The following is a 21,540-nucleotide window of genomic DNA, read 5'->3' as shown; positions in this document are numbered from 1 at the left end:
AGTTTCCAAAATTTCCTGTGGGATCCCAGATTCGAAGACGACCTTAGAAGTACATCGCTTAAGTCACCCCTCATCTGATGCTTGGCTTCTGTCCATGTCTACTCAGTCACCATGTCATCCAAGTAAGGCAGGGTCATGCCCCACCAGCAATGGCCTATCCTACTTCCCAGTGATTCTAACCTTTAAAAGCTTTGCCTCATATTGAGCAAATTTGCCTCAGTGGGTCCCTTGAGGACAGGGGTGACCACGACCTGCCCTCGGCATTTAGAACAGAGCCTGGTGACCTGGAAATAACAAGAATCGCTTCTTGCCTAAATGAACTATAACCCTCCCCTTTCTTTCCAGCTCTGCCCTCCCAGGTGACTGTTGACCAGATGAAACACCACTGGCCACTCAGGTGAGAAGTTTTCCCAGATTCCTTGACCAGTCTGTAGCTGGAGCCAGGAGAGCATAGACAACGGGAACCACAGATTATCTGAAAGCGTCCTACTAAATTTTTGTCAAAAATGACAATCAGGGCTTCCCTGGTGGCGCAGTGGTTGAGAGTCCGCCTGCCGATGCAGGGGACACGGGTTCGTGCCCCGGTCTGGGAAGATCCCACATGCCGCGGAGCGGCTGGGCCCGTGAGCCACGGCCGCTGAGCCTGCGCGTCCGGAGCCTGTGCTCCGCAACAGGAGAGGCCACAGCAGTGAGAGGCCCGCGTACTGCAAAAAAAAAAAAAAAAAAAAAGACAAGTCACAGAAAGGCTTGGCTGCTATTACGATGGGTGGTGAAACCAGACAACTACACAGTCCAAACCCTTTCCTAACGAGGATGGAAATATCCTCATTAGGAACATAGAGTCAGGAAAGGGTGGTGCCCAAGGCCCAGCTAACCCACCAGATGGACCACAGGCCTCTGAACCACTGTGACCAACCTCTCTCAGGGGATGTCCAGTGGCTAGACGCACCTGCCGGGGCCCCAGTGACAAAAGATGGCCCAGTCCAAGGACTTATCCAAGGGACATTACAGAACTATGGACAGGGTTAAGGGAATCCACTAGGGGTACTAAATCACCAGGGATGTAGCAGCAGCTGGGAGCTCTAACTTCCCTGGAATCTGAAGCTTGGAGGGAGGAAGCTGTCGTGAGAGTCTGGAAGGAGCTGGGGCCAGGGGAGGAGCTGCTTGAGAGGGGCTGCAGCTGTCAGGAGAGAAGTGCAGCCATCCCGACCACAGCACAGAAGGGAGGGAGACTGGGGAAGAAATACCCCCACCTCTCCCTCCTCCCACCTCCTTCCCATTGACCCAACCCAACCAGAAAGCCGAGGGCAAGTAGTGCAGGGAGGCTGTCCATAGAGACAGCTTCCGGGGCACGGAGCAGGGAGGAGAAGGCAGCAGAGATCCGGATGTTATCCAGCTCACCATTAGCTTCCAATGCTTCATCCTTTCATCCAGCAAATGTTTAGCGATCACCTAGTACCTGTCAGGCGCTGTCCTAAGCTCTGGTGACACATAAATGATTCTATAGACCTTGACCCTGCCACCAAAGCAAGGTCTAAACAAATAATCCCTGAAATATAATTACCGGTTGGGATACATTCCGTCGAAGAAAAACTAAGGAACGTGATAAGAGATGTAAAGGTTTCTCCACGGGCACTGGAGAAGGCTTCTTTGAAGACGTCACGTTTAAGCTGAGCCCTGAGCGATAACTTCAGTTTAGGCAGGGAAAGACTGAGGGCAGTGTGTTCCAGGAAGAATAAACAGAGTATGCGAAGACTCCAAGATGGGCACTTTCAACAGACCACACACAGCCCGTGTGCCTGGAGTTCAATGAGTGAGACTCAAGGGGAGGGAGGGGAGAGAGGCATGGTCCAGGTAACGCTGCACCCTGGTGAGGAGTTTGTATGTTTTCCCAAGAGTGGTGGGCAGCCACCGGCCCCGTGTCATGGGTCCAGGGCTTCCATTCAGCCTCATACTGCCATTCCAGGCTCCTCAGTAGGGTTCTTGATAAGCATGAGTGTCAGGCCTTGGACTAACCTCCTTCCTTAGCTGCAGGACACCGCCAGGAGCTGTGGGGTGGCAACATTGGGCTTTGGGGTCATTGAGGTATAGGTGACCCCACTCAGGTTCATCATCACTTTACCAGTTCCACAAAGCTTGACTTTTCCTAAGCCCACTTGAGATAAGGAAGTTCATTCCTGGGCTTCCCTCAGCACCACCCTGCTCACCTCCAGCCTCAGAGTTCTCAGAAGGGAAGTTCACAAAAAAAAGGAGCCATTTTCTACACTTGAAACCCTCTGGAAATTGCCGGCAACCTTGTGGGATAGATTGAAGGGCAGGAGTAGAATACGGAGCAACTGGAACTCTCACCCAGCTGCCGACGGGAGTTCATGCAGGTGCAGTTGCTGTGGGAAAGTGTTTAGCAGCAGCTCCTAAAGTTAAGTAGGTTAAGTAGCCTCATTTTACCTCTGTAGAAACCGGAAATCCTACCTCTGGGGACAAACCTGAGAGAAACGAGTGCAAGTCTAACGAAAGACAGGTACTAGACTAGGAAGTTCCCAGCAGCATCGTCCATAACAGTCCCAAACTAGAAAGAACCCACGTGTCCACCAAGGCAGAATGGATACACCAACTATGATAGATTCACACAGAAATGTACCATAAAACACAGCGATAAAGAGGAACCAACTACTATACATGGAACAACATGGACGAATCTCAAAACCCTGTTGTGTGAAAGAAGCAAGACTCTAACCAGCACATACTGCATAATTCCACGTCTATGCAATCCCAGAAGAGACCAAACTAATCTATGGTGATAGAAGTCGGAGCATGGCTGTGCGGGTGGTGGTACAGGGATCATCAGAGATACTTCTGGCTGCTAGAAATGCTTTTCGATCTGGGGCGTATACACAGGAGCATACATTTGTCAAAACTCATTAAACTGTACTCAAGTTCTCAACTTAAGATGTATACACTTTGGAGCATCTAAATCATATGTCAATTTTAAAAACAGCTGGGCAGCACCTGGCTTTCACCCCTCAGCCCTGAAGGAAAGCAAACACTTCCATCTTTCTTATCCCCGGGTCATAAACTACATTGTTTCCCAACAAAGCTGTATCTGAACAGTGTTTATTTGACTCTTTTGAGTGCCTCCACCAGCAGGGTTTTTACAACTCTGTCCAGCATCTTTGGAAGGATGCTCTCCACCCACCTCACCCCCAAAGTAACCAAGGGCTGTCTTCATAAACAGATGCTTCCACTGAACGGATGCTTCGGACTGCCCACTCCTGCATGGCTCTGCCAGTGTCTGCAGGGCAATGAGATGAGTTCGGGCTTCCTGTTTCCAAGAGGGTTTTGAGTGGGTGGCACTACAGCTTGGAGTCTCCCTCTTATCACCTGGGGAACACGATCTTTTGGCAACTGTACCTGTAAATTCAGATTAACAGAGCCCTTTGCCATCCTATAAAGTCAGTTTCCCTTTCCTCAAATCTCACTTTATAAATAGCCCTGCTCCCCGGCTGAGCTGGCTTTATGTATTTATGATAACCTAGGTTCAAACCTGGCATGTACAGAGCCCTATCTATCCCCCACCCCCGTCCTTTTCTGAGGAATCCAAAGGATAAAGTCTGGTTATAAAAGGCCATGGCCAACCTGCTGGGCTGCAGGTGGAAGCTCTGGGGCCACACAGTAAGTCACAGACCCACGCGGGCAGGGAGCCGGGTAGGGGTAGGGCTGCCAGGGGGACGTGGCCCAGAACAGGGGAGCACAGCAGTGCAAAGACCCTGAGTGCAGGGTCCGAGAGAGGCGCTGCCCAACTCCCTGTGTGCAGGGAGGCCTCAGCCTCAGGGTCCCCACCTCGAGGGAGAGCCCCATGTGTGCTGAGGGCCGCCTGCCCTGTCCGCCAGCCTCGTGCCTGTGCATCTGGTGTCCGTGCGTGTCTCTGTCTTCATCCCCGAAGATGCTGCCGTCTTGGACCATCGGCCTTCTCCTGCTGGCCACAGTCAGAGGTGAGGATGCTGTCACCATCCCTTTGGTGACCGTGCCTGGGCTGGCCTTTGGGTAAGACAGACAGAGGCATCCTCATCACCTTCTCCCTAATTAATAGCATTATCATTATTGCATGAAACAGCAATCGCTACCAGTCGGGGAGTGATGACTCTGTGGTACAGACAGGGCACCGTGCTCAACAAGGATTATCCCAGCATTGTCCAGCTTGGTTCCCGTCCTCCTGCAAAGGCTCCAGTGGCTGGAGCAGGCGGCGGAGGTGGCAGGCAGCTCGGCCAGGTGGAGAGTGGGACGTTCTTGTCAGGCCCCCAATACCCTCAGTTCCTAGGCATAGACAAGTGCACGTCTGCAGACTAAAATCTTGTGGACGTGTCCCTCTGTGAACTCCCGTCCTGCCCGGCCTCCTGCCCAGAGGAGATGCAGACACCCACGTTCTACTTGTCCTGAAACCTCCCTTGTTACCAAAGCCCCCTTGAGCCCGAATCTGCTTATGCCCATCCCCCCACCTCCTCACGTGTACCTCGCAGGTGTACCTCGCAGGTGTACCTCACAGGTGCTCTCTTTCCCACACTGCCGGGTCTTCTCACCTCCTCTCCCATCAGTCAGAACCCCTCACTGCCTGGCTCGTGAGGGCCCCAAACCCTGCTGAGCACAGTCTCCCCAAGAACAGACGTGGTCTCCTCCAGTCCCTGCAAGGGTTTTCTTCTGCATCCGGACCCTTTCCCCTTGTCTCCTCAGCTTGCCCCCAGCCCCCTCTTGCCTTTCTGGAATTCCAGCCCAGCCTTGCCGCCAGACCCGGCCCCCGACAGAAGAGCCCGGGTGGGGTCTGGCTGCTCCTCAGGCCTTTCCAACCCCTCTTGGTCTCCTTCGCTGATCTGCTGCTTCCTCCTGCCCCAGACACGGGCGTTTCCAAAGGTCACTCCAGGTGCTCTCCTCATGTGTCTTTTCCTCAGGACTGCCCCCTTGTCCAGTCCCCAGCAGCACAGCCCCAGTCCTCCCAAGTTCCAGGCAGCTCCACCAGGGCCTCCCACCATGCCTCAAACTCACTTGTCCCCCACCAGGCTTGGACAGCACCCCCTCGCCCCATCTCCCCGCCTCTTCCTTAACTTCCTCTGCCATCAGGTCAGAAGGCCTCTCCCCTCTCCAGGCCCACAGCCCTGCCCCCAGGCTCCCCCACCTCTGAGCCACTTACTCTTGTCTCCCACCCCAGTCACCGGCTCAGCACCCCCAGCACCTCCCCACTACCCACCTAACACCCAGGTATCTTAACCTGGCATCGAAGCCCCTGCGCTTACCATCTGAAGTCAAGGTTGCTTTAGCCGCCTGTGGCCTTTCCTGTGGGACGGTTCCCTCTTCCCAGAATGAATTCAACGCTGTCATTATTCCTTCCCAGTTAGGTTTCCTCTCTTTCAGGGCCGGGTTTCGATCTGATTTGTCTCTATGGCTCCCCAGTTCCTACTTTTATTCCCAGTTAAGCTTCTAGGGTTCAAATCGTGGCTCCACCACTGGCTGTGGCCTTGGGTAGCTGACTTTTCGTCTCCGTGCCTTGGGCTCTTCTTCTGTCAAATAAAGGTAATATTCATTCCTTCCTCATGGGCTGTTTGGAGGCCAATACTGGTAAAACACTAGTGTGGTATCCGGCACATAGTAAACAACAAGTATTAACTATTACCAGTTTTTGAATGAATGACCAATAATTGGCTCCATCAATTGAGGAAGACTAAGAGAGAAAATCCATTGTAATCCTCTGTATTTGAAATTATGTCACCCCTGGTTATACTGGGGGTGACATAATTGTGAAAATATGTCATGGACTAGAGAAAGGACCCTCGGATTTAGATGGGGTTATTTAGGTCATCAACTGCATGTACTGAGCCCCTACTATACACAGTATGATGCAAAAATAAATTCTCCCTGTTCTTAAGACATTTACCTTTTCAAAGAACAACAGGGAAATCTGAAATGGCAGAGAATAATTTGGAAAAAACAAAGGTGCATAGAAGGATGACGTGAAGACATGTGGACTGGACAGATACCCAGGAATGCCTATTGTGTGCACGGCCTGTGCTGGATGTAAGAGAGACCTCAAGACTCATCGAATAGCATCTCTGTGCTACGACATTCGTAGACACTTGATATATACATGATGGTTGATGAGTGGATGTAAAGGGCCATCTGGGAGTTTCCTGCAAGAGGTAGTTTTAAGGCTGAAGGTTCCCAGGAATTCTCAGTGATTCCCCAACCTGCCTGATGAACAGGGGCACTTATTAAATATGCTGTTTCTCGGGCCCCACCCCAGACCCTCTGAATCAGAATCTCTGAGGGAGGGGCCTGGGAGTGTGAAGATGCTCATTCACCCTCAGCCCCCAGGTGGTTCTTATCACCACAGAAGTCTGAGGAACACTGACAGCAAAGATAAAGATGAGCATCGGCCTTCACCAGCCCTGAGCTGTACCCTGAAGAGTCCTCCCGAGTAGCTGAGATGACATTGCTCCTTCTCAGACCCTCACAAGTGTCCTGTTTGTTCCTCTTCCTGCCCCAGGAAAGGAGATCTGCTACAAACCTTTCGGCTGCTTTTCCGATGAAAAACCATGGACCAGCATCTTTCAGCGGCCTTTAAAGTTATTTCCCTGGTCTCCCAAGGACATTGACACCCACTTTCTTCTGTATACAAATGAGAATCCAAATAACTACCAAGTAAGAGGGGCATAGAATGACCGCATGGTGGGGGATTTGGGCGCCCACACTGGAGCCTTCACATGGTTGTCTGAGGAATAATTCACTGCCTTGGAACTTTTCACATGACGCTCCCTCACCAGTGTTAGACTTAGAGCCATCTTAGCTCTCGGGATCATAAATCCCTTCGAGTATCTGATGAAATCTATGGGCGCCCAACCCGGAAATGGACACATTCACACACTTGTGCACAGAACTGCAGGGCTTCCCAGGATTAGAACCCTGTTTGTGGAGGAAGGGGGTGTGAGCAGCTCTTATGGAGAAACCCAGACCTATGTATCCCTGAGAGGGTCTGGCTTCTTTCCAAACCAGGCAGTGGAGAGAGCGTAGCCCCTCAGAGGGTAGGGGTCGGGGGATGTAAATCCTTCCTCAGGAGCTAGAAGGGGAACAGGGGACATTTAATGACAAAGGAGAAACTTGGGGGCCCTTGGAGCGATCTTCAGTTCCCAGAAGGCCTGCCCGGTGGAGGCCAGCAGGCTTCCTCCAGGTGCTCAGAAGTGAACAGGAATAACTTGCTCAGAACTCAAGCAGCTCACAGCTCTGACCCCAAACCAAGTTTGAGAGAGCAGGGTGTCTGTCTGTAGGTCCCCGAGGTCACCTACTGTCGGATTCTAGGTGACAAACTACCCACCCAGAGTCCCCATTTAAAAAAATAATTTTTAAAAATAAAATATATTTTATGCAAAAAAAAAATCCTGAGAAGGGACTCATAGGCCTCCCCAGATGGCCAAAGAGGTCCTGGCACAGAAAAGCTGAGGAACCCCTGGGCCAGAAGCATCAGGCATGAGGGGAGATGCACCTCAACGGAGCAGGAAGGGTTAAATGCATAAAATAAAAAACACTGGATTAAAAAGGACACTAATTATACTGGAAAACAGTTATCAGAACATTTAAAAAGATAAATATGGGATATAGTAATATGTGTGCTGCCTTATTATCTCACTAAATAACAAGGTCTGGGGTTGGTCTAATAACGTCTGTAATTTTAAATAGTAATGCGTACAGGTGATATTTTTAAATATCTGTAACAACTGTAATATAAAATGAAAATATCTGCCACCTCTATTGGTGACAGTGTATTGCTAAGTCTGCTATGTTTGCTGCTCAATTTCACAATTAACAAAAATGCTACATTTCAGTATAGAAAAATCAATAAACCTGGACGTTCTGAATTCTATCCTCCAACCCTAAGTCAGGAACTCCTGTTCTAGCCTCATCCAACTTCGTGGGAGTTGAATCTGTCACCTTGGCTACGGGAATGGGCTCTAGTGGGTCTGTGGCTTGGAAAGGCCAACATTCAAATTCATCTTTTCTAATTTAACCAGCGGATCAATGTCACTGACCTTAGCACCATCGAGGCTTCAAACTTCCAGCTGGACCGCAAGACACGCTTCGTCATCCACGGCTTCCTAGACAAGGGGGAGGAGGACTGGATAATTGACCTGTGCAAGGTAGGCATTCACCCTCCTCACCTGGTGAGAGCAGCGCCCAGCACATGGAGGCAAACTCCGCATCCCCTGAGGCTGGGAAAGGATAACTTCCCAGGAGAGACGGGTCCATCCTAAAACCACTGAGGAAAACTCGGGTTCTCATGGGTACCCAATGTCAAGGTCTCCCAACCCACGAACCTCTAGTCAAACATCTCCTTATGAGGCTGAAAAGACCCAGAGTCCAATCAGAAAGCCCCAGAGGTGGAGACAACAGCAAATGACCTGGCGTTTGTCTCTGATGGTTTATATAAAACCCTTGTATGTCATAAAAAATACTTTACCCCCCGCAGCACTACTACCCAAAAGCATTTGCTGTGATGATGGAAATGCTCTATATCTGCACTACCTGGATCAGGAGCCACTGGCCACCTGTGCATACTGACCACTTGGCTTGTGGCCAGTGTGACCAAAGAACTGAATTTTAAATTTTATTTCATTTTAATTAACTGTAAAGAGCCACATGTGGCTCCTGGCCACAGTATTGGACAGTGCAGCGCTATAGTGATCATGAGTATTAGTAATGAATTCTTATTCATACCATCCATTTCCTGAGCACTTACTGTGAGTCTGGCATGGTGCTAATCATTCCACAGTCCTTGTCCCGTTTAACCCTCCCAGCCACGCTGTGAGGCAGGCACAGTTATGGTTCTCATTTTACAGATGAAGAAATTGAGGCAAAGAAAACTTCAGTACTTGCCCAAAGTTGAATCCAGAGGTGGAATGCGAAACGAGGTCTTCTGTCCACAAGACACAACAATCCCGTGTGTCTACAGCTTTGGCCTGTAGGAGGTGCCCATGGCACGGCTCTTAGAGGCTTAAGCTGTACTGGGATAAGACCTCGAGCAGCTTCTGCCGGAGCGCTCTTTGTTCCTCTTGGTCTGGGGTTTCACACGTGCCTCCTGAGTTCCAGAGGGAGGCTACGTGGACCTGGGTATTGGAGAGCCAAGGGTATGTGGTCCACCATGATGCCTTGACCCCCCAGCCAACCACTCCCAACTTCAAAATGCAGTCCAGGACCTCCCCAGATGAACAAAGGATATAGTGTAGCCCTTTCTGATGTTTCTTCCCTCCAGCCCCCAAGGGACCAGTATCTGTGCTTGGGTCACACTACATGATACAAAAGATGCATGTATCCGGGAGAGCTGTCTCCTACCTCGGTCTAAATTTCATCTTATTAAACTTGTCCCTCAATACTTTATATCTCCCATCAAAGCATTTTTGGGAACATAAAAGCGGCCTCTCTATCTAGTATAAGGGTCTGCAAACTTTCCTGTAGAAGAGCAGGTAATAAATATTGTAGCATTTGTGGGCCATATGGTTTCAGCTCATATGGCTTCTGTTGTAGCTATGAGGCAGAGGTGAACAATATGCAAACAAATGGGTGTGGCTGTTTGCAATAAAACTTCATAAAAGCAGTTAGCAAACTACTACCCGAGTGGATTTGGCACTCGGGTAGTAGTTTGCTAACCCCTGACCTCATAAGTCATCTTTCTGACCTGGTTGTGTCAATGACCATCTGTAAAACCTTAGACAAGTCACTCTGTTCCAGGCCTCAGTTTCCACATCTGCTAAGTGGGAGTAAGTATACCCAGTTCACAGCACTGTGGTGTGGTGTGGATCAGGACGAGTGTGAGGAATGTTAAAGTTCTGACACAAGCTAGATGCTTGACGGTTGTGAACGCCTATCTGTGGAGTGTGCAACCCGTGGCTGTTAATAATCTGGTTTCTCCCTCATGTTTGTCTTTCCCAGAAAATGTTTGAAGTGGAGAAGGTGAACTGCATGTGTGTGGACTGGAAGCGCGGGGCCAGGACAAGATACACCCAAGCTGTCCACAACACTCGGGTCGTGGGAGCGGAGATAGCTTACTTAATACAAGGGCTGTCGGTAAACCCCTGCCTGGGCCACATCCTGTGGGTAGGGGGCAGGGAGAGGGGCAGACCAGCACCCCGTGGCACCCAGGGGCAGCCTGGGGACCCATGGGTAGAGGCAGAGCCTGAAAGCCGGGAGCCCAAGAAGGGCCTTTGCTACATGAAGCTGCAAACTTCCTCCCTCCTGGGTTGTCCTGAAGATCCCTAGCTGTGGGGCCTGAGGCAGACTAACCTCTTCAGGCCTCAGTTTCCCCTTTTGAAATAAGCCTTCCTTGCAGGCTGTTCTGGGAATTGTAGAGCAGGCTGGGCTGCCCTGAAGTTCTCAGCCCAGATGAGTCTTCGCTCTCAGGGAAGGTCCCTTACGGCCTCCAGGAAGGTCGAGTCTGGAGACCCCCAGAGCCGGGCCCATTACCATGTTCTGCACTGGGCCAGCCCCTGCCGGGGACGAGGGGAGGGAGGTCCGCGGTGGGCTGCGTGTGGGAGCCGGCGGAGCACTGCCAGTCCCGGCCAGGGCGGCCTGCAGGTGATGCGCTGGCCGCTGGTCAGCACCGTTACCCCGCGCGCCAGCCGGACCCCGGGACCTGCAGACTGTGGCCAGCCAGGGGCCGGGTCGCGCTGTCCTAGGCGGCGGCCTGGAGCCGGGGGTCGTTCCTCCCGAGTTTCCAGCCTGGGTCCTGCCCCAATCCTCGCTCCCCGAGAGCCAGCGCGTCCCCACCCGGTGCTCTGGGCCCTGACGCTCCTTCCCTCCGCAGACCCAGCTGGGCTATGGCCCCGAGAACGTGCACCTCATCGGCCACAGCCTGGGCGCGCACACGGCCGCTGAGGCGGGCAGGAGGCTGGGGGGCCGCGTGGGCAGGATCACAGGTAGGGGCTCTGGGCCGGGGTTGGGGGCGGGCGCCGGCCCAGCCAGGGGAGCAGGCGGTGGAAGGAGAGACCCGCGCGCTTCCCACGGCCAAGGGAGCCCCTTCCGGTCCTCCTGGAACTGGTTTTAGGTGGTGCAGGGGACTTGAAAAATAATTGTTCATATATTTTCATGTGTACTAGAAAATACACGATTGTAAGCAAAAATACATTTATAAAAAAAGAAAAATATAACTAACACATTAAACTCATGACTTCAGGGTTATTATTGGTAGAGTATGGCAAAGTTTTTTAAAAAGTGAGCTGATTTTTGAAAAAAAATCAATTTATCAGTTCCACAAATATTTATTGAATGTCTTCCCTGTGCCGGGACAGGCAGAAAATGAAAGTGACTAGTTGAGACCTGCCATAGGAGGTGCTCAGTAAAGAATGAATGGAGGAAGGAAACACCAGGCAGAATGAATACACAGACATAGACACAGACAACCGTTTGGTGCACCACATCAGTATGTAACTTAGGCAAACTGTTCAAGTCAGCATTTAATGAATGCATCTGTTGCTCTGGGCACCAGGCTAGGCTTCGGGTGAAGGATAAAGGGTATTTTTCAGTTTGCAATGTCCTTTCTCTTAGATCTTTCCATGGGATTTTCACAGTAACCCTGCCAGGGGAGTTACTGTTGTTATCCCCACTTTCCAGGTGCAAGGAGGACAGGCTCCTGGCCTTGAGCAGCCAGCACTAGATGTAGGTCACCGAATCCTGAGTGCCCTGCTCCTTCCACCTTCTGCTTGTCTTTGAAGATGAACTGGGCACGGCTCCTGCCTCAGGAAATCCACAGTCTAGTGCAGAGACAGACAACTAAGTAGACAAATAAAAGTCAAAGCAGAATTAACGAATGCAGAAGAATCCTATGCAATGAGGAGGGAATGACCCAAGAAAGGAGAGGCTACACTTTCCATGAAGAGGTTGTGTTTGAGGGGCTCTTGGAGGGGAGAGAGATTAGGGGAGAGTGTGGGAGAGCGAGCAGCAGGCCGGGGGCCATGACCGCAGACGCGGGGGAATGGGCCGTGCAGGGCTCGGAGACTGTGGAGGAGCTGGGCCGGGCCCGGGAGCTCAGTCTTGGAGGGCCGTGGCCAAACAGAACGTGTGTGAGGGAAGAAAGGAAAAGGGAGACGAGGGGAGCAAGGGCACCATCCCCATCTTCCATGACGCCAGGCAGTGGGGATTTCTGGATGTCCTGTGACAGGCAACGACCCCACTGGCAGCCTTTCTGTCCCAGCCTCTCTCCCAAGCAGACCAGGACCTACAGACTCAATTCTCCAAACTATGACTGCTGGGGCGTGGGATCCTTTGCCCAGGAATCCCCATGGATTTTGTGCGTACAGGGTTTAGATCCTGGGTGGTCTTAGAGTGCGGCCTCCCTGTCCACCTCCCCCTTCTTAGGGCTGGACCCGGCACAGCCATGCTTCCAGGGCACGCCAGAGGAGGTTCGGCTGGACCCATCCGATGCCATGTTTGTGGATGTGATTCACACGGATTCTGCTCCCATAATCCCTTTCCTGGGTAAGTTCCTCACCCCACCTCTCAGGGACCAGGGCTGTAACTGATGAGAGCAGATCCAGGCATGTGCCCCCTGCCACCCTCCCCCACCTGCACACACATACCACAGAGTGGTATTCAAAATGGTTAACCAACCAGTCAAAACGGGTGTTTGGGCACCAACCAGTCAAAACGGGTGTCAGCCACAAACAAACAGCAAGTTCAGTGCCAGTGATGTCAGCCTGAGGCCCCACGTAGGACGAAAGGCTTCTATAACCTGTGGAAGGCTCCCTCAGTCTCCAGACTCTGCATCCTTCCCTAGTCTGTCAGTATCCAGAGTGGCATTTATTATTGATGTTCGACCTGTAATCTTTGCATTTTTTTCTTCTTTTGTCAAAGCTTTGATAAAGTTTGTTTTTTTGGAGATTAAATATAGCCCTTAATTGAATTCTTCTAAAATTAACATTCTTTTTTCAATATTTTCTTGTATAACCACTCATGAAATGTACCAATAAAAGGTATGGTTTTGATGATCCTATCACTTATGAAGTGTTTACCATGTGCTGCATTGAACATTTTGCATGCATTAGCTCATTAATCGTTGTAACAACTCTGAAAAGTGGGTATTGTTATTACCACTTCATAGCTGAGGAAACTGAGGCTCGACAAGGTAAAGTAATTGATCAAGTAATTGTCAAGATCACAGATGTGTAAGAAGAACCAGGATGTGATCACAGGTCTATGTGCTTCAAAATCCAAACCACCTAGCCATTATGCTGTGGTTCTCAATATAACAACAAAGTTTATGTGGTCTCAGTTAACACTATAATGTAGAAACCAAAATTTTAAAATGAATAAAGTAATAAAAAGTGCACCAGCCCTGCCCTGACATATGTCTTCTGGTGCATAATGGTATCAGGACACCAATGATGGTATCGTTGTTGTTCAGGGCCTCCTCCTTTCTTTCTTTTTTTTTTTTTTTTTTTTTTGTGGTACGCGGCCTCTCCCGTTGCGGAGCACAGGCTCCGGACGCGCAGGCTCAGCGGCCATGGCTCACAGGCCCAGCCGCTCCGCAGCATGTGGGATCTTCCCGGACCGGGGCACGAACCCATGTCCCCTGCATCGGCAGGCGGACTCTCAACCACTGCGCCACCAGGGAAGCCCTCTCCTCCTTTCTTGTCTTGCCAAGTGCTCATTTGAGAACTTCCGCAGAGCCAGAGACAGGGTGGCTGCACTGTGGGGAGAAGTTGCCAAGAAGGCTCTTGCTCCCATTGGAAGGAGCTGAACGCTCTTTGTGGCCAGCACCTGACTCTGGGACCACTTCCCTCCCACTCATCTCTGCTGCCAATGTTTCAGGTTTTGGAATGAGCCAAAAGGTGGGCCACCTGGATTTCTACCCAAATGGAGGAAGGGAAATGCCTGGATGTCAGAAAAATGCCTTGTCAACCATCATTGATATAAATGGAATATGGGAAGGTATGTAAATGAGGGAAGCAAGACAGCAGCTGCTCCACTTGGGGAGAAGGCAGGTGGTGTGGTCTGTGCCGGGCATTTTCACAGCAGTGACACGAGATAGTTACTCTGATTAGCCCCATTTTACAGACGAGGAAATGGGGTCAGAAAAGTGATAAAATTTGCCCAAGGCCACCTTATATTTAAGCCCAATTTCTGGCTGCAAAGCCCGACCCCATGCCCAGCCTGCGCCTTCTCCCCCTTAGCAGGATGCTGAGACATGGGCTGCACTGGCGCATCAGTTAGGACCCAGCTTTGCCTTTGGCCCCCATCCTTCCTTCAGTGCAGGCTCCTTGAAGATCTGCAGAGCATAAGCAAAGATTTGGAGGGTTTTGACTTTCTTGCCATTTGCTATTGTCGGGTGCTAGGGATGGAAAGGGACCGAGCTGGTAAGAAGACGATGGGGGGAAGGGGGAGGACGGACGTGCCCTGTGGGTTTGAGGGGCACGTGCATGGAGGCGGAGGCCTGGGGGTCTGGGGGACGAGCCTTGTACGTGTCTCCATTTATCTGAGAAAGCAGGCTCAGTACCCCTAATGTTAGGGGACCTAAAGTACCATCTCCATTAGCCGTCCCTTGTTCTGGCCCGGGGCTATTCCTGTTGCCCCTCCCCTGAGAACAGGCGTCACTCTCCTCCCTAAAAGTGGAGGCTTTGAGTCTGTGATCATCTCATCTTAGTCTTTATTTTTTCTGAGTGGGGAGTTCCCCGAGGCCAGGGGCCGTGGCCTGGGCGACCCGGACTCCTCAGGACCCTGCGCAGGGCCTGGCGCAAAGCAAGCTCTGTCCAGCTTGTTACCTTGAGCTGAGCGGCCTTCCGTGGCATTTTGATCTTGCATGTGCTTCATGTGAAAGAGCAGAGTCGATAAAACAATAGCCAACATCCCCCTCCTCTCTGCTCAGCACCGGGTAACTCGAGGGAGGGCTGCTTGGCTGGTCTGATTTCTGAAAGAACACCAGAGTCACAGCGAGGGCTGCCCCCTCTCCGATGGGACGCGCAGGGCACACATAATAGGAAGGAGCCCAGGTTTAATTAGAGAGGTGGTCGGTCGCTGGAACGTGCTCCTGTTGTGTGCGAGCCGAGTCACCCTGGCCGCTGAGGAGCAATTACATCCGCTTGCTTCTCTAACATGGAATCCCTGGTCAGCAATTTTGGATGAAAGAGACAGTTAACCTCGAAACAGGTCCTATTGTCTGGTAATGAGTGTTGGTGTGGGGTGCGCGGGACTGGGGGGCTACGGAGAGCTAATCCCCCAAGCACAAAGGGCAACATTCCTTTCCCCACGGGTGGCGGATGAAGCCCAGCAGACCCCCAAGCAGTGGTCCCCAGGTATGCCAGGGTCACTGTGGATCACTCCGTGGGAAGTTTGTACTTAGTAGCTGGAGACAGGAAAACACAATTTCCCAAACAAGAGGACTTTGGTTTAAAGAGAAAGACGGTGAAAGAGTAGCCAGAGGCCACGGTGACCTTGCTCTCCATTGCTTTTACCTTATGCCTGGAGGAGTAAGAAGGAAGAATTTCTCAGCCTGAGACCATAGACAGAAAAGCTTGGTTCACGCGCAAGGTGAAGTATGATATATCTCTAACCAACGCTCCCCGCTCCCCCAAGCCTTCGTTATTCATTTACGTTACATGCCTGGCCCCCGAGGATTAGACAGAGGTGCTTGTTAGACCTTCTCACTCCCTAACACTTGCCTAGCCCTGGGGGGGGCCACCCCAGAAAATGGACAGTGCCGGGGAGAGGAAAGTGACTCCAGCCAACCACCACTACTAAACAAGCCCCAGCTTTTCTACTTGCCCCGAAGTATGTCAAGGTCAATGACAGAAATTGTGAATTGTGACCAAGGGGTTCAGGGACACCATCACCCACCTATGAAATGCAGAGGTGATTCCTCGCTGGGTCTGAATGGTTCGGGCTTCAAAAGTGTAATGCCTCTTGTTAGCGCCCTTGGCCTTTGCCTTCTCAGGAACCCAAGACTTTGTGGCTTGCAATCACATAAGAAGCTACAAGTATTACTCAAGCAGTATCCTCAGCCCCGATGGCTTCCTAGGCTACCCTTGTGCGTCCTACAATGAGTTTCAGGAGGTAGGTCACACCAGGCGCCCAGGGAAGTTGGTGGTGATGGTGGTGTTGTCCCTTTGGCTTGGAACAGAGCAGAGATGTAACTCCACGGCTAATGAAAGGAGGCACTAGAAATGCTGAGGCTTACGGAGCCTTCCTCCCAGGAATAGGATGGGCAGGAGGGGGACAGCAGACCTGAACTGTGCTGGGCCTTCCCTAGATCCCCAACTTTTCATTCTGGAAAATTCCCAATGTGTGCAAGGATGCATGGGTAGATGGATGCGTGCCTGCATGGAGCAGTGGATGGGGGAGAAGGGGTAGAATGGATACATGAATGGAAGGAAGAATAGGTAGATGAGAAGATGGATGAGGGATGGATGGATGGATGGATAGACAGGAGGATGGAAAGGAAAATGGGTGAGTCAAAGGCCTACGACTCACAGACAGACTGTTTTCTTTCACTAGAATGGCTGTTTCCCTTGTCCTGCTGAAGGATGCCCCAAAATGGGGCACTATGCTGACCAATTTCAGGGGAAAACCAGTGCTGTGGGACAAACCTTTTTCCTGAACACAGGAAGCAGTGGTAACTTTACTCGTAAGTTTCCATTTTACTCATTTAAAAATGCTTGCAAATAATTTCAGAGTATCAGCCTTATTAGGACCCTTGGTAGCAATTGACAGAAACTCACCTCCAACCAGTTTAAGCTATAATGGAAAGGCAGTAAAATGGCATTTGTCTTGGATCTCAAGTTCACCCCTTTAACCAAAAATCCTGATCAATGGAATAAAGTACAGTGATTGGCCCAGGCTGGGTCACATGTCCACCCACCCCAGTGGCAGGAAGGATGGATCCATTAACAGAAGAGGGCAAGGCGGGGCAAAGTCCCTGTAAGTCAAGAAGTCACACACACTTGTGCACACACACAAGCACGCTGCATTTCTGTTGTTGTTTTGCCCAGCTTCTCATTAAAAGAGTACAAGATAGCGAAATGATCAAGATTCTTTTGTTAAAATTAATATCACACGGTAGCCGAATAGAAGAGCAATTATTTTTCAAGGGATTTTTACATTAAAAAAAAAATTTATATAGCACTTCACAAAACTCTTCACTTACAGTATTTCATGTGATCTTCACAATATTTATCATGAAAGATCACGGTTTGTCACTCTCTATAAAGTCTTATATGTATATTCCTTTGACCCGGTCATTCCACTTCTCAGAGTGTACCTTAGGAAAATACTTGCATGAGAAAGTGCTCAAGGGTGTTCACTGCAGCACTGTTTTTAATACCAGAAGATTGGAGAGAGAAACCTGGATACCCACCAATTGGTAAACCACCAAGTACTGTACAGAACCGCTAAAAAGAAGGCGATAGCTCTACGTGCTGAGGAGAGATCTCTAAGGCATATTTAGTGAAAAGGCAAGCGACAAAACAGCCTGCAACATGTCATGTATCAGTCAGGGTCCCAACAGGAGACAGAACTCATCCAAGTGGCTCAAATGGAGAGATTTTACTGAAGGGCCTCCTGTTAGAGGTGTGGGCAGGGTTAAAGGAACAAGCAAGATTTTCATGTTAAATTTTTACTTACCCATATTCATATTTTCCAAAATTTTATAATAAAATATTTTTCTTTGTAACAAGAAAAAAAAGGGCAAGGGTTGCCGAGGCCCCCGGAATCTGGTGGCTGTGCAGCTCTCAGAATACAGGGAAGGACGGAGTTTCTGACAGACTCATGGTTCTGGAGCGAGGTGGGGGCCAGGGAGATGACACCTGCACCTCTCTCCTCTGGCCTTCTGACCTCCTGCATACACCTCGTATTGGCTAAACCCAGCTAAAAGCCAGCAGCAAGGATCCTGGGGTGGGAGGCAAACATTCCGAAACACAGGGCAGGACGGAGAAAGGGAATCATTCTGGGGTGGGGATGGGTGGAGCGAATAGAGAATAACAGCACATACTATTTAAAGAAGGGAAAAGAAGCCCATATTCTTTTATATACACAGATGTGTGAGAGAAAGAGAAAGAGAAAGCTCTAGATCAGCCTACCTCAACCTCACACTACTGACATTTGGGGCTGGATAATTCATTGTTGTAGGCGTCTGTCCTGTGCATTGCAGTTTGTTTAACAGATCCTTGGTCTCTACCCACTAGATGCCAGTAGCTCTCCACACCCACCCCACCTCACCCCCAGTGTGACAACCAAAGAAGCCTCCAGACATTGCCAAATGTCCCCAGGGAGGCAAAATCTCCCCCTGATTGGGAACCACTGGACTTGATTAAGTATAGAGACCAAAGTGATGACATCAGGGAAGGACCTGGGATGCAGGGCAGGTAGATGGGGTGCTGATGAAGGTTCTTTCTTTTTTTAATTTATCTGGGTTGTTTTTCTATTGAGAATATGTCCGTTGCATGTGAAAACAGCAATAAACTAAAAGAGCAGTAGGTGTTTTATCCAAACATTATAGCCACAAGCATCTCCCTCTCCCTGTGGCCTTTCTGGGGATGGCCAGCGATGTGTACCCAGGGTACACAGGTGCAGTAACCAGTTGCCCTGCATTCATCAGGGCACATACATTGCTGTATCGACAAGAGATTGTGCTGAAATATAAGATTTACTTCCTCTGGAGTCCCTCACCCCCACTTAGAATCTGAATCCCAGGACCCCAAACCTCGTTTAAGGAAATCATTACTCACATTCACCCTTACCTCTCATCCGCGGGGGACGTAGAGCTTGGAACAAGGCTGCGTCCACGGGGTCATTCTTTTCAACAAGAGGAGTTATTCGAATGATTGTATTTCTTTCAACAGGTTGGAGATATAGGGTATCTGTCACATTGGCTGGAAAAAAGAAAGTGAGTGGGTACATCAGGATTGCTTTGTATGGAAGTAATGGAAACTCAAAACAATATGAAATTTTCAAGTAAGTTTGATAGTAAAGTGAAATGACCATACTTTCCATAATAGATTCTTCATACAAGATTGGGTATAAACTGCTTTATAAAGCTAGCCATCTATTATACAGAACCATTGAATCCTGGAATGTCAAACCTGGAAGGAAGGCTTAGCATCTGGTTCAATCACCCCATTTTACACATGAGAGGAGTGAGGCCCAGAGGGGGAACCGGCTATTTAAAATGAGACAAATGCTAACTCCTTTTGGATTGTCAGTCGTTGCTTCCTGACTTAGGTTTTAGGAAAATCAAATTCTCCTTAGGCCAGGCACGTTTGTATGGCAACTCCCTTCCCGGCAACACACACACAGGAAGCCTGAGGCCAGCTTCTCGTTGCTGTGGTAGCCGCAGCACCTACTTTTGCTGGACATATGAGATAGTTGGTAAATGTGTGTTGGATGAATGCATAACCGTGCTGTAAAATTAGATTCTGGATTTTGCACGAACTTTTACTTAATAATTTTCGTGTTAAGTTAAAATTCTTTGACAACATCCTGTGCTACATATGAGGGGCTAACAAATGACCTCGGCTGACCCACAGGCATCTTCTAACATAAGACGTTGCATTAATACAGTCCTGCTGTGAACTAATAGGGTTAATACACCACCCCAAATATTTAACTTCCCTCTAGGGACAAACTAAGACAGTGGAAGTCTAGAGTCTAGTATTTTTTAAGGGTCTGTTCTTCACAAATACATTTGTGTTTTAGCAGCCCCTGGATGTGCATGAAGTCATACAACCTATTTGCAGAAAACCAGAAACAGCAGCCGTTGTTTGAAGAAAAAATAAATTGCTGTCATCCTATGTATTTATATATCCAGCTGATATAACATTTTCTGTCTATGTTTTCAGAGGATCCCTCCGACCAGATGCAAGTCATATGCATGACATTGATGTGGACCTCAAAGTAGGAAAAGTCCAGAAGGTCAAGTTCCTCTGGAACAACAATGTGATAAATCTCTTCCGGCCCAAACTGGGGGCTTCCCGAATTACAGTGCAAAGTGGTGAAGACAGGGCTGAGTGAGTATCTTTCATTCCATCTAAGTTTTATTTTCTATATTTAGCTACCAATGTATTCACCAATCCATCCATGCGTCCAATCACCCACCTACCTACCCATCTAGGTATTTATCGACTCATCCATTCGTCCAGCCCTTTCTGCTCATCCACTTACCTATCCACTTATCCATCCAGCCATCTCTCCAGACCTGTCTCCTCACCCTTCTGGCTGTTCAGCCATCCATCCATTCATCTACCCAACTCTTGATCTCAACTCTCCATCTATCCACCCAATTTACTTTGAAAAATCAATCATTTTCCTTAAGCCAAATTCAACTTGACAGGAGCAAGGCCTCAGTGGTAAGGCATCGATTCAAAAACCAGGCAAATATGAAACTCTTTTACCTTAAGCAATAAGGAAGACACGTGCAGTACTTGTAGGAAATCTCTGAGTTAATTTCAGCTGGGGTGCAGGTATTAATGTAAATTGTTTTGTTTGGAGACTACGGCATGTGTTGGGATCTAGCTTATAGGGGCAGGCTCTTCTCATTCGGAGGGAATAGAATCTTACTCGGTAGGAGTTGGGAGAGTACCTAATTGTGTTTAAAATATGGAAACTCCTAACTGTGTTTAAAATATGATCCACCTTAAAAGGAGATCCTCATTGCTAAGCCCCAAACCCCCTAGACTTTGAAAATCTTTGGTCTGACCACTGATTCACTCTCAGCTCATTAAAAGCCCAAGGAGGGGAGGAGGTTCTTTGAGTGGATTTGCTGGGTGAGAGTCACTTGGACTCTGCCTGGTGTAGCAAAAAGCTTTTCAGTCAGAGAGGTCCGAATCCCAGCGAGTCGGCCAAAAGCCGTTTACTCATCTGAGGTCACGCTTCCACGAGCAAACGAGCCTCATGCTGGAAAGGTTTTCTTCCACAGGTATAATTTTTGCAGCAGCGACATGGTGCAAGAAGACGTTTTACAAACTCTGTACCCTTGTTAAAAATGTGGTGGCCTCAGAAGATCTAAATAGACATTTCTCCAAAGAAGATCTACAGACGGCCAACAAACACATGAAAGGATGCTCAACATCATAATCATTAGAGAAATGCAAATCAAAACTAAAATGAGGTATCACCACACACTGGTCAGAATGGCCATCATCAAAAAATCTACAAACAATAAATGCTGGAGAGGGTGTGGAGAAAAGGGAACCCTCTTGCACTGTTGGTGGGAATGTAAATTGATATAACCACTATGGAGAACAGTATGGAGGTTCCTTAAAAGACTAAAAATAGAACTACCATACGACCCAGCAATCCCACTACTGGGCATATACCCTGAGAAAACCATATATCAAAAAGAGTCATGTACCAAAATGTTCATTGCAACTCTATTTACAATAGCCAGGACATGGAAGCAACCTAAGTGTCCATCGACAGATGAATGGATAAAGAAGATGTGGCACATATATACAATGGAATATTACTCAGCCATAAAAAGGAACGAAACTGAGTTATTTGTAGTGAGGTGGATGGACCTAGAGACTG

At 49.3% G+C, this 21,540-nt stretch overlaps 1 protein-coding gene across 1 annotated transcript; it reads left to right on the top strand.

The window, feature by feature from the left end:
* Nucleotides 1-3,940: 3,940 nt before the first annotated feature.
* Nucleotides 3,941-20,993, top strand: LOC309971530 (pancreatic lipase-related protein 2; the record flags this gene model as incomplete). The annotated part of the gene is made up of 12 exons (XM_082854615.1): nt 3,941-3,989; nt 6,530-6,684; nt 8,049-8,174; nt 9,964-10,098; nt 10,835-10,946; nt 12,385-12,504; nt 13,837-13,956; nt 15,956-16,074; nt 16,516-16,645; nt 18,858-18,969; nt 19,854-20,021; nt 20,930-20,993. 12 exons carry the CDS (start codon nt 3,941-3,943, stop codon nt 20,991-20,993), a joined length of 1,410 nt encoding a protein of 469 aa, XP_082710741.1.
* Between the last annotated feature and the right edge of the window lie 547 nt (nt 20,994-21,540).

Source organism: Leucopleurus acutus (assembly GCF_964270905.1).
Source record: "Leucopleurus acutus genome assembly, chromosome: 14".
NCBI classification, from domain to species: domain Eukaryota; kingdom Metazoa; phylum Chordata; class Mammalia; order Artiodactyla; family Delphinidae; genus Leucopleurus; species Leucopleurus acutus.
The sequence above is the reverse complement of the archived record's forward strand: the minus strand, read 5'-3'. Positions and strand labels throughout refer to the sequence as shown.